Raw genomic sequence first — 13,734 nt, 5'->3', positions numbered from 1 at the left:
GCTTGGTCTCGCCAACATACCAGGCCTCAGGACATTCTGACCTGCAGCATGAGATGGATAACATTGACCGAATCACATGAGTACCTGCCACCTACACAGTGGGGGGCGTACCCACAGGTAATGGTGGTATCCTTGTTGACACGGACACGTCTTGCAGTGGTTGACATGACAAGGTTGTACAATGTTGTGGTCGAAGTTGTCCTTCCGAAGATACACAAAGCCAACACACCTGGACGACCCAATGTATCAGGCAATGGGACCCTGTGTGAGAACCTCTCTGGCTATGTCAAAAAATCAGCTTGAAACCAATTGTAAAGTGGACCCCTCAGCTTCTGTTGCGACACTACAGATTTCTTACAGAAACTCAGCACCCATGGAAGAGTCGAACCGGGAACATTCCTTGCCACAATGGACGTTTCTGCATTCTACACCAGCACCCCCCATGGTGGTGACATTGCTGCAACAGCCTCAGTGCTCAATACCAACAACTGCCAATTTCCAAACACCATCCTACAACTCATCCACTTCATCCTTGACCACACGTTTTCACCTTTGACAACCAGTTCTCCATCCAGACACACTGTACAGCCATGAGGACCAAATTTGCATCCCAATATGCCAACATTTTCATGCACAAGTTCGAACAAGACTTCTTTGCTGCACAGGACCACCAACCAACTCTAATCACAAGATATATTGATGACATTTTCTTCCTCTGGACCCATGGCGAGGAGTCACTGACAACTACACAATAGTATCAACAAGTTTTATCCTACCACCAGACTTACCATAGACTACTCTTTAGTATCTGTCTCATTCTTGAAAGCATGCATCTCCATCAAGGATGGGTACCTCAGAATCTCATTCTGCCGCAAATCCACAGATAACCTCACAATGCTACAATTGCCTAACTTCCACCCGAAACATACTTAAACAGCTATTCCATACTGACAAGCCCTACGCAAACACAGGATCTGTTCAGATAAGGAGAAAAGTCATGGACACCTAAAGGTGCTGAAGAATGCCCTCATAAGAACAGGGTACAATCCTCAACTCATCGAATGCCAGTTCTGATGTGTCACCGCTAGAAATCGTAATGATCTCCTCAGGAGGCAGATATCATACAACCAATAGGGTACCCTTTGTTGTCCAGTACTTCCAGGGGCCAAGAAACTACGCCATGTTCTTTGCACCCTGCAATACATTATTGATGAGCGTGAGCACCTCACCAAGACTTTTCCTATGCCTCAACTTCTTGCCTTTAAACAACCACCAAACCTCAAACAGACAATCGATCGCAGCAAACTGCCCAGCCTTCAGGACAACATCGACCACAACACCACACAACCGTGCAAGATGTGCCAATGTGTCAACACAGATACCACCATTACCTGTGGGAACACCACCGACCCTTTACACAGTAGGTACTCATGTGACTCGGCCAACATTGTCTATTTCATACACCACAGGGTACACTGGTGAGACCAAACAGATGCTATGACAATGGATGAACGAACACCACATAACAATCAACAGGGAGGGATGTTCTCATCCATTCGGGGAGCACTTCAGCGGTTGTGGGTTTCTGCTTCAGATCTTTAGGTGACCGTCTTTCAAGGCAAACTTTGGGATAGACAACAATGCAAAGTGGCCAAGCAGAGGCTGACAGCCAAGTCTGTATCCACGAGGATGGCCTCAACCAGTATCTTGGGTTCATGCCACATTACAGGTGAAGCCACTACACTACAAACACACTCTCTCTCTCACACACACACACACACACACACGCACATGCACTCACGAGGACCCTTGCTCACTCTCACACACCCCATGCTCATACCCTTTCACAGGCTTATACTCCATCACACCCACACACACACTTTACCAAGCTTTCACACGCAAACACACACTCTCACGTGCACTCGCACTCACACATGCACAGACTCTTTCTCTCATGCATGCACACAGACATGGGGTGTGTCTATACAGAGAATTTGCATTTGCAGAATTATTTTGCAATACATTCTATTTTGTTCAAAAAATGCACAATCTGCAGGCAGTCGGTGCATGTAATATTTTGTAAATTCCACTTTGGAAACAGATGCAGTCTGACGCAAGATTGGGATACAAACTCTGACCTCACACCTTCAATGCATTGTCTGAGCTGAGATATCGCCTTTTTTTATAAACTCTAAGTTATCTCGAGAAGGTGACTTTAAAGTAGTTTTGGGATTTACATATTAATGAACCAAAATTTGCAACCCATTCTAAAAGATGGAAGACTTAACAGTCCAGGTTTATTCAATATATTATTGTACACTGTAATCTTTTGCTATAAGATCTGTGTCTTATGATCTTATACTCCACAACCACCTGATGAAGGAGCAGTGCTCCGAAAGCTAGTGCTTCTAAATAAACCTGTTGGACGATATAACCTGGTCAATCCAACAGCGATTCCTCCACATCATGGCTACCATCGACACCACTTTTGAAAAGAAAGCTCACAGAATGCATGAGAACTCAACTCAACTTAAACAAAATGCAAAAAGCTGCAAGTCTAAAATAAAATCAAAATGTTAAAAATGTTCATCAGGCAATATAGCATCTGACGTGAACACAGTTGAGTTAATGTTTTGGATTGTAACTCTTATTAAAACAATCTGGCAAGGAAAAAAAAGTAGACATTTGAAAGAATTTATGTACATTGAAGATATGCATCGAATTTAGATGAAGAATCAAGCAGCCAAATATTGCTGTATGGTCTCTCAACAGATGCTAGAATCTGAACTGTTGAGCAGTTGCCAGCTTTTCTGATTTTAGCTCTTATGTCCACCCCTCCTCATTCCCTTTAGGCAGACATGATGTAGAAAAGCAACCACCCGCAGTACACGTCGTACATTTTTATTATACGATGCTCAGCAATGTCGCGTTCGCTTGTGCGTTACTACCCCAACCCCCGCAATACCTGCTGGCGTTGGAGTCTCCTTCGAAATACCAACAGCAATACTGAGCAGCGGTTGGTTGGCTGGGAGGGAGGGGGTAGCCCTGCGCCTCCGTGAGAGGGCAGCAAGAGGCTGACCCTGGAGCCAAATGCGTAGGAGTTTCCCCCAGCAGCCGCCATCTTGATGGATGGCCCGGCCCGACGTCACGTGACCCCATCCCATTCCCGGCCCCAAACTAGGACAGGGCTCCGCGCGCAGCCGCGCTTCGCGTGACCGGCGAGGAGGGGACATCTTCCCTACCCGCAGGCTTCGCGCGAGCGAGCGAGCGAGCAAGCGCGCGCGCACACACACGGCTCGTGGCGGCGCCGCGCGTGCCTGGTCGCCCGCCCGCCTTCCTGCCGTTACTGGCTGCTTCTGAGTGGAGCAGCGCTGCCCCGGTGATGCTGTAGCAACTGCAGCCCTGCCGCACGCTTCAGTCGGGAGCACGGAGACTTGCCTGAACCCATTGCATTCGCACATGAAGATGTCCAACAATGACATAAACATAGCTACCACGGAGAGGATGGTAAAATGTGAGTACCAGCTCAGGAGCAATGCAATGCACATTTTGACAATTAAATATATAAATCGGGCGCTGGAAAAATTACAAACGGTTGAATGCCTATGTGATAATGGTGATATCGTTGAGTTGAGGAAGCTATAGGAGCTTATAGACAGCGTTGGCTCCCATTCGTTTTTAAAATACTGAACGTGTAGCAGTCGACACTGATACTGCACTTTAAAAAAAAATTGCTGTTGAATATTTTTCGATGTTAATCAAATTTAGCCGAGACTATGTTATCATGATTGCATGTTCTAATATTGCACATTCTGTCTTTGCGGCACTGTGTGAAGCCTCTAATTCTATCAGTTATGTTTGCCTCTGTTTTTTTTTGAGTATGGCTGTCGCTTGTTTGATTTTATTGCAGTCAACCTTATACCTATTTCCGAGTCCAATTATTTAGGATTTTTTTTATAAGCAGACTGGCGCTGTCCAAGTGTCAGCTGCTGATCTGCACGCACATCACTTGGTCAACGTGTACAAAAATAGATTTGAGTTGCAATTCTCTTATGATTAATGACAGTTAGTTTTGTTTATTTTATATTGTAAGGTCTTTCCGTTTGTTTTGATTTTCGCATTTAAAGCCACCGCCCGAGTGGAATATGCGTTTTATTGCAGTGGCTTCGCGGCAACGACCATTTCAGTGAGTGGGTGATTCCCTCATTTAAAGGTCTCCCCTGGAATTTAGAATATCTACGCAATAGGCATCACTGCAGATTGCTGTTTCGAAGTGGATTTAAAAAAAACAATAATCCGTTTCTTGTGCAAACGTTGTAAGTGTTCGCCTGGAACTGGATCACGATTGATAGCTATTAGTGTAATGAGTCACTGGGATTACCTGTGTGGCAGTAGTGTATTCCACACCATGGTTCTACACTGTTCAGTGGGGAGATGCTTATGGAAATACCGGGTACTTTGGAGTTAATTGGAATCTGATTATGAAAAAAAATCCCTGTACCGGAGGGTAGAAGACGTCAGAATGCGATAATCTTCACGTGTTGCGTGTAATATTGGTTCATCTCCATGCAACAGCACTGTCAGTGAATAATTGCCGTTTAAAAAGCTATGCAACTAAATTATTCTGGTATTATCTTGAATCTTATGTTATAATGGCTTGCTCAAATTTAAGAGTATTTTGATGAATAACAACATTTTGAGAAATATGATCTTGGACTCAGTTGGTTTTCCAGATGCATTTGCTGTACTGCATCCATACTCTTGAGAAAGTATTAACGTGGAGATATTATTTACTGTCATTTAATGAAAAGAATAAGTGCACAAAATGTACTTAACAAAGTGGTACAGAAAATTATCAGGCAGCATATAATATGCAAACTACATAAATGTTATTCAGTTTTTTTTCAAATGTTAATATTTACCCAAGCATGCTAAACAGTTTTCTCATGTAATTGTTCTGCAGTTGCACTGGCTAATATGTTGCTAATTCAGGAGAGCAATTTATCAGTTCATTCATTGTAATATATAGCATTTGGATTTTTAAAAGTATATAAATAGAAATTTGAGTGGGAGATGGAATACATTAAAGGCTGATTGAAGTGGAGGGATCGTGGGATTGATTCATTCACACTCCCTACCCATTATTTAAGTCAAAGTACAGTTTAGCATTGAGATGTCCAAACAGAGGGAAAATACAGATGTCTCTAATGTGTTTATCAGATTAATTGTTGGAGCAACATAGACATTAGAATCAAAAAGTGTGGTGCTGGAAAAGCACAGCAGATCTGACAGCATCCAAGAAACAGGAGAGTCAGCATTAAGGGCATAAGCCGTTCATCAGGAATGTGGGATGGGGATGGGGTTGAGAGATAAATAGGTAGGTGGGGGCTCGGAAGGTAGCTGGGAAGATGATAAGTAAATGCAGGTGGTGGATGATAGTGATAGGTCAGAGGGGAGAATGGAATGGATAGGTGGGAAGGAAGATGAACAGATAGGATAGTTCAAGAGGGCAGTACCGAGTTGGAGGGTTGGATCTGGTATGAGGCGGGAGGATAGATTAAGAAATTAGTGAAGTTGATGTTGATGTTATGTGACTGAAGGGTTTCAAGTCGGAAGATGAGACATTCCTTATCCACTCGTCGGGTAGCTTGGACTTGGTGGTGGAGGCGGCCCAGGACTTGCATGTCCTTGACGGGAGTTGGAAGGGGAGTTGAAGTGTTTGGCCACAGGGCGGCAAGGTTGTATAACTTACATTGCAAATAGCCAGACAACTGTATTGATGTTTAACAATATTTCGCCCTGCCCTCAGTCATAAATAAGTTAAGACAAATACCATTTACATTGATACAGGTGTGGCCTTTGCCAAACATTGTATTTTTCCAAAGTAAAATAGGTTTGCACATTTCTCTCCAAAAAATAATTTATAAAAGACTCTAAGATCACTTATAGCGTATCAATATATGCTTTTGTAACCTTTGTGTAAATAAAATTGAACACCAAATTATATTGTAAATTGCCAAAAAAGGTTTGGAAATAAAATTATATACTGGTGGTATCACAATTCAGTTCAATGATAGTTGACTGTATAGTATCCATTACAGATATTTCACATTTATCTATTGTGTCTTAAACTGGACATTTCATACATTTTCTCATCAGAGTTCTACCTTGTGTTCTCCATTTCCTCGTAACTTTCTTTTGATGTATGTCTACAAATAGCATGCGTGCACCTTCCTATATAAAATCGGAATTCAAAAGACTTCCTCCTTGCTCACAATACTCCTTATAAACTTCAAGATCTCCATGTCAACTTGTTTCCAGGTTTGATAAGAATTCAAGTATACAGCTGAGTGTTCTGGTAACTCCCTTGGATTATTGTGCTTGACTCCATATGCTGAGCTGTGACAATAAAAATCCTTTTCTGCCATCTATAAAAGCAAATAAATATGTTAAAATATAAAAAAAACATAATGACCAATAATGTATTACAAGTTTAATACTGATATGTAATTTTTCCTGTTCGCTTCAAGAAGTCAAATTTGTATATGAAAACAAAAATGTGTAACAACTTTGTCTCCTGTATTCACACTAATTTTGGTAAAATAATTTTGTCATAGTATCAATTTAACACTAAAAGTTACAAAATTATATTTTGTCACTGTCAGTGACATCTTACAAATTGGATTCTTTTCAGTTCCAAGTTACTTGCCAAAATCTGTTACAATTCTGACCAAGAAGAAATTAATTCTAAAGAATGGTGACGAAATCAGTAGCTTAGCAACAACAACTTGCATTTTTATAGAATGGAAATCTATTTTCCATTCCTACTAAATGGAATGGTTCAAAGTTCCATCAAAACATTAGGTGCTGAAGAAATCCTGTCCAAAGGTGCCAAAATGAAATACTAAATATACACTAAACACAACTAGAAAGCAAAATATTGCAGTTAATGGGAAAATTAGATCAGATTAGATTACTTAGAGTGGAAACAGGCCCTTCGGCCCAACAAGTCCACACTGATCCCCCGAAGCGCAACCCACCCATATCCCTACATTTGTCCCTTACCTAACACTACGGGCAATTTAGCATGACCAATTCACCTGACCCGTACATCTTTGACTGTGGGAGGAAACAGGAGCACCCGGAGGAAACCCACGCAGATACGGGGGGAATATGCAAACTCCACACAGTCAGTCGCCTGAGGCGGGAATTGAACCCGGGTCTCTGGCGCTGTGAGGCAGCAGTGCTAACCACTGTGCCACTGTGCCTCCCACTATGGAATTATGGAAATGCTTTGGAGATAACTGACAAGATTGCATTCAAAGGTGAAGTTTATTTACCCAAATAGCTCATGATGAAGAGTCCTCAACTTAAATTTTAATTTGTGCATTATCATTCTCTACAATTGTTTGATAGGCCTATTGAGTATTTCCAGTATTTAGTGTGACATTTAGGTATACTTCGCCAGCCCTGGATAAACACGTAATGGGGAGGGGGTGGTGGGAAATGAAGCGTGCATATATATAGTGTCTTTCATGATCTCAAGATGTCCTAAAGCACTTTCCAATATTTTTTGTAGCAGAGTCACATTTGTATTGTAGGTAAGGCAGAAGCCAATTTGCCAACCGCAAGGTCTTGCAAACAGCAATGTGTTAGTGGTTGTGAGATAAGTATTGGAACAATTTCCAGGGAAAATATCCCTACTCTTTGTTGAAGTGGTTCCATGGAAGCTATTATGTCTCTTTGAAAACACAAACAAAACCTTACTTTTAACATCTGAAACATGGTACTTAGAACAATGCTTTACTTGCTCAGTACTATATCTCAGAGTGCAAGCCTATAATTTGTACTTGAGTCATCTATATCAACTTGATTTTGTTGGGAGCTCACTCATTCCTGAATGATGATATTCCGAGCTTAAAGACTCATTCCAGGGCTTGAGCACAAAACTCAATATCACTCAAGTTCAGAGCCGTGGGTGAATTGCACTGTTGGACTTTGAATTAGATTCATCCTAAAGACAATGTTCCATCTGTCTTCTTGGATGGATATAAAATATTCCAAGGCCTGATTTCAAAATAAAGGGCAGGGTAGTTATCCCTGCTATCCTGGTCAATAATTTTTCCTCAATCAAATTAGAAAAAAAACAGATTATCTCATTGCTTTTTGTGGAAATCTGCTGAGTGCACAAGAGTTGCTGTATTTCCTAAGTTAGATTATTGGTTAAACTTTACAAAGTACTTCACTTGATTGTGAAGCACTTTGAGTTATTTGGTACTTGTAAATACAGTTTATAGTTGAGGTTTTTTTTTGCAGCTTGAACACACATGCTTGTGCATGCCAGAACCAAATGATTACAACTTGCTGCACCTTTAAGTAAAGTCATGGCTTTAACCATCCAACATAGGAATTAATAATGCACTTACAATTTTAATTTTACAAGTAAGTAGTCTGAGGTTAAGAAAACCAAGTGAACAAAATTTCAAAACTGATCAACGTTGCTTTAAGTAATTAGTTGCAATGCTTCTGGCAATATAGACAATGTAGATTTCTTTTCACCAATATTCATTTTAAAAATACCGAATGAAGCTTGCCAACATGATTGAGATTTGAGTAAAGTGACATCTTTGTGAATGAGATTCTCTCCATCTTTGGACTGAAAAGTAAATAATTTTTCTTGTGGTTTATGAGTAACACCTCCACAATTTCTTCTTTCTCAGGTCCCTCCCTGCATTGTTCCTGCCAATAAATCTTAGGTACCTGTCTTGTTTATCTGTTACATTATATTGTCAAATATAAAAGGAGTAGAAAATGCTGGAACTGTGTAAAATGTTGCTAGGTACTGGAGTACTGCATGCAGTTCTGGTCATCATGTTATGAGAAGGATGTGATTGCTTGAGAGAAGGTGCAAAAGAGATTTAAGTGGATTCTGTCTGGCCTTGTGATTTTGAGCTATGAGAAAAGCTTGGATAAACTGTAGTATTTTCCTTGGAATAGTGAGGTTGAGAGGGTTCTGATAGAGATGTATAACATCACGAGAGGCATAGATATGCTGTTAGGAAGGCATTTTGTTTGTTAGGGTCAATAATTGGGGACGTAGGTTTAAGATGAGAGGTAGAAGTCGAAGATGACAGTTAAGATCAGGTTGCCTACAAATTACCTACAGTGTGGAAACAGGCCATTTAGCCCAACAAGTCCAATGGCCAGTTCACCTAACCTGCACATCTTTGGATTGTTGGAGAATTGTTTTCACTCAAGATGGTGGGAGTGAAACCCGGTGCCTGAAAGGGTGGTAGAAGCATTTAAACAATATTTAGATATTCACTTGTATTGTCATCGCTTCAAAGGTTAGATTAGATTAGATTACTTACAGTGTGGAAACAGGCCCTTTGGCCCAACAAGTCCACACCGACCCGCCGAAGCGCAACCCACCCATTCCCCTACATTTATCCCTTTACCTAACACTATAGGCAATTTAGCATGGCCAACTCACCTGACCTGCACATCTTTGGACAGTGGGAAGAAACCGGAGCACCCGGAGGAAACCCACGCAGAGAATGTGCAAACTCCACACAGTCAGTCGCCTGAGTCAGGAAATGAACCCGAGTCTCTGGCGCTATGAGGCAGCAGTGCTAACCACTGTGCCACCGTGCCGCCCAAGAGCTGGAAAATAGGATTAGTACAGTCAGATCTTTGTTGACCAGCGCAGATACAATGGAATGAATGGTCCCCTTCTATGCTATAAACATCAATGAGTCTACAGTAATTTTTAAAAAAATTCTCTGTTGCAGTAAAGTGCATAATATAATGCATTACAAGAAGGGTCACTACTTGTGATGTATTTTTTTAAATATCAGATTTATGTGAATTTTAATTCTGCAGCTATAATAATATAAGTTAAGGCAAAAGTGAGGACTGCAGATACTGGAAATCAGTCTAGATTAGAGTGGTGCTGGACAAGCACAGCAGGTCAGGCAGCATCCGAGGAGCAGGAAAATCAATGTTTCGGGCAAAAGCCATTCATCAGGAAATATAAGTTAAGTTGTGACTCTTTTTTTAAAAAGCTGGCCTCTGAATGATGATTTTGTAAAATTTAGGGTCAGAGTCATAAAGCATCCAAACAGTTTATGTCTACTGTGTTCCCAAACTAAAGTAGTCCCACCTTGGTTTATGTGGACTTCAGTAAGGTGTTCGAAAAGGTTCCTCTTGGTAGACTGCTTAGTAAGTTTAGATCACACAGAATAGAGCGAGAATTAACCATTTGAATATAGAACTGGCTTGAAGGTGGAAGACAGAGGGTGGTGGTGGATGGCTGCTTTTCAGACTGGAGGCTTGTGATCAGTGGTATGCCACCAGAATCGGTGTTGGGTCCATTGCTTTTTGTCATTTATATAAATGATTTGGATGTGAATATGTCAGGTATGGTTAGTAAGGTTGCAGATGACGCCAAAAGTGGAGGTGTAGTGGACAGCGAAGAAGATTACCTGAGAGTACTATGGGATCTTGATCAGATGGGTCAATGGATCACAGAGTGGCAGATGCAGTTTAGTTTAAATAAATGTGAGATGCTGCATTTTGGAAAGCAAATCATGGCAGGACATATACACTTAATGGTAAGGTCCCGGGAAGTGTTGCTGAGTAAAGAGAATTTGGAGTGCAGGTTCATAGTTCCTTGAAAGTGGAGTCACAGATGGATAGAATAATGAAGAAGTGTATGCTTGTCTTTTTAGTCAGAGCATTGAGTACAAGAGTTGGGAGGTCATATTGCGGCTGTACAGGACATTGGTTAGGCCACTGTTGGAATACTGCATGCAGCTCTGGTCTCCCTGTGAAAGGAAGTTATGAAACTTGAATGGGTTCAGATGGGTATATGAATTGGAAGGATTTAAAGGGATAAGAGCCAAACACTGGCAAATGGAATTTATTTTGGATATCTTTCAGCATGGATGTGTTAGACTGAAGGGTCTGCTTACATGCTATATATCTCTGTGACTCTATGACTTGCCTGTGCTTAGTCCATATCCATCCAAACCTTTCATATTCATGAATTTATCTGAATGTTTTTAAACGTTGTAATGGTATCTGCATCCAGCACTTTCTCTGGCAGTTCATTCCGTACACTAACCACTCTGTGTAAAAAAACTTGCCCTTCATGAGCATTTTAAATCTTTCAAAATTCCATTTGAAACAAGAACACTATTTTAATATAAAAACTGCAAAATTTAATGTTGAAATTGAATAATAAAACCTTATTTCTCTAATCAAGTTTATATTAAAATGTTTTAATAGTTTTCATCTGCAGGGTATGTAGTGTTATAATGTGTTAATGCTTTGTGTGTAAAATTGCTATGATTAACATTGTAATCATTTCAAGTATTGATTTTGGATAGTGACAACAAAATATGCTTATCTTTGTAATAGCCTTACATGCTGTCATTGTTGAGTATTAATACACATGATGAAGGATAATCACAATACTGATGAAAATTTAAAAAAAAAGTAGTGTTATTTGTTCCACATTTTAAAAAAATTCTGGAATACGTGAAATGCTACTTCCTTTTCCCTTTATAATTCAGATGATGTTAAACAAAAGTATGGTCTGATTGCATGAAAAACTAAAACATATATCAAAATTGTGATTGTCAGACATAAAGGAATATTTTAATTAGTTATGTAAAACATCATAGAAGTTGGATCAGAGCCAGATCAAAAGTAGGCCTGTTGTTAAGCTAATAATGCCATAATGAACAGGCAGTGTTTCCTGTGGTAAGGTAATGAAGTCATGTAGTGCACTTGCATGCATTTGATATGCAATTATTTTTCTCACATTGATTTATCTTTACTACATATTTCATGTCAGTATACAGACTTGTCCAGCAAGATTACCTGTCTAGTCCCTACCCAATGATTTTCAGGAAGCATTTCCCCAACCTCCACTTCAAGCAAAAGCAATGCTTGAGATCCTTGATATTCACCAAGGAGGTATGTACAGAAATGTGCCATCCACTTCGAAAGGATCTGTAGCTTCATAACAATGGAGGAACACTGCTGGTGACCAAAAGTTCCTGTCATTCTCAACCTGCATCCATTCAGATTGGGACAAGTCACATTAAAAACGTATCCTACTATGATGCTTTCAGGAGGTGATGGAGTCCTTACACTTGATGAGAGTATAGTTTGTCATTTCCTTTCTAACCAGAGAAAGACAGGATTATAAGTCACATTACTTTACTAATGTCGTGGGATTTCCAATTGTGAAGCAAATAATTGACTGAATGCCCATAACACTGAAGCCAGGACACCTAAATGGGGAGAGGTACAGGAGCATCAAGTTGTTTAACCCATTAATGTGCAGTTTATGTGCAATCATGCCCAGGCATCATGTCAGTGAATACCCTCTGTCTTGGTAGCAGCCTTCATCCCAAACCTGTTGTCTTTGGAGCACCATAGAATACCAGAGGCTGGTTGTTTAGGTATTGATCAACTATACGCATGGCACATGACCTTTTTGCCAATTGTAGACACCGTCCACTTAGAGCCATCATCCACTTAGACAATTGTGGATCAGAACATCTGTATTTTCAAGCAATGATTCTGATGCCTGATTGCTTGGAGAGAGTCCTACAGTGCTCCCAATGGCATTTCTGCATGTTTGTGTAATCTGCATCAGCCAAGTCTTTCTGTAATGTGGATGCATCTGTTGTCACCAAGATTATGGGGAAAACCTCTGGAGAAGGAAGAAGAGGGAGGAGAAGGCATCTGCGACCATTTCACCATGGATGAACTCTCACTGGGAAGCTAATAAGACTCCGTTCTCTTAGCATCTCATTCTATCATCTCCACTGTTTCATAAGTCCACAGTTTACCATCTATCTGTGACATTCTGCCACAGCATTCTTTTGGCCAAAATTGTAAGTAAAGCCATCCAGAAAAAAGTACCCATTACAACTTTGTCCAACTACACAATCAATAATACATGTATTACTCAACAATGTTTTGTCTCAGCCTGTTCTTGCAGGTGCCTTTGCCTGTGCTGTTAGTCAGGCTACACCATGGTTGCAGCATGCTGGGAGCCTGAATCCCCTGTGGAATTTGACACTGACCTTGTCGTTCAAGGAGCTGGCAAGAATTTAGTCAGACATCCACACAGCATGGAAACCAACCCTTTCTTCCAACTCATCTGCACCGACCAGACATCCTAATTTGACCAAGTCCCATTTGGCCCATATCCCTCTGAACCCTTGCTATTCACATACCCATCCAGTTGCTTTTTAAAATGTTGTAAATGTACCTGCCTCCACTTCCTATGGCAACTCCATGCACGCACCACCCTCTGCGTGAAAACATTTCACCTCTCACGTTAAATCTATGTGTTCTAGTTTTGGACAACCTCATCCTCTGAAAGAGACCTTGCCTATTCACCCTATCCATGCTCCTCATGATTGTATAAACCTCCAATGCTCCAGGGAAAAAAAGTCCCAGCCTATTCAGCCTCTCCTTACGACTGAAACTGTCCAGTTCTGGCAACATCCGTGTAAATCTTTTCTGCAGCCTCTCAAATTTAACATCATCCTTCCTATAGAAGGACGACCATAAACGTAAGCACTATTCTAAAAATTCCTGTATAACTACAACGTGACGTTCCAACTCCTATTCTCAGTGTTTTGATCAGTGAAGTTAAGTGTGCCAAACATTGCTTTTACCATCTTGTCTACCTGTGACTCCAGTTTCAAG

General features: G+C 40.8%; 2 protein-coding genes across 9 annotated transcripts in view; one reads left to right on the top strand and one right to left on the bottom strand.

Moving 5' to 3' along the window:
* Nucleotides 1-3,222, bottom strand: part of LOC132823388 (nuclear factor NF-kappa-B p105 subunit-like) — a 157,103-nt gene extending 153,881 nt beyond the window's left edge. For both annotated transcript variants that reach the window (XM_060837157.1, XM_060837155.1), the window contains exon 1: nucleotides 2,966-3,222. In XM_060837157.1, the coding sequence (XP_060693140.1) occupies nucleotides 2,966-3,121 (156 nt within the window). In that variant the 5' untranslated portion in view covers nucleotides 3,122-3,222. The remainder of the gene's footprint in view (nucleotides 1-2,965) is intronic.
* Nucleotides 3,192-13,734, top strand: part of LOC132823387 (protein phosphatase 3 catalytic subunit alpha-like) — a 430,022-nt gene continuing 419,479 nt past the window's right edge. For all 7 annotated transcript variants that reach the window (XM_060837153.1, XM_060837149.1, XM_060837148.1 and 4 more), the window contains exon 1: nucleotides 3,192-3,514. In XM_060837153.1, coding sequence (XP_060693136.1) covers nucleotides 3,460-3,514 — 55 coding nt within the window. In that variant the 5' untranslated portion in view covers nucleotides 3,192-3,459. The remainder of the gene's footprint in view (nucleotides 3,515-13,734) is intronic.

The sequence above is a fragment of the Hemiscyllium ocellatum genome, chromosome 16 (genome assembly GCF_020745735.1).
Source record: "Hemiscyllium ocellatum isolate sHemOce1 chromosome 16, sHemOce1.pat.X.cur, whole genome shotgun sequence".
In the NCBI taxonomy this organism is placed as follows: domain Eukaryota; kingdom Metazoa; phylum Chordata; class Chondrichthyes; order Orectolobiformes; family Hemiscylliidae; genus Hemiscyllium; species Hemiscyllium ocellatum.
Note: the sequence above shows the minus strand (reverse complement) of the source record. Positions and strands in the feature narration are given on the sequence as shown.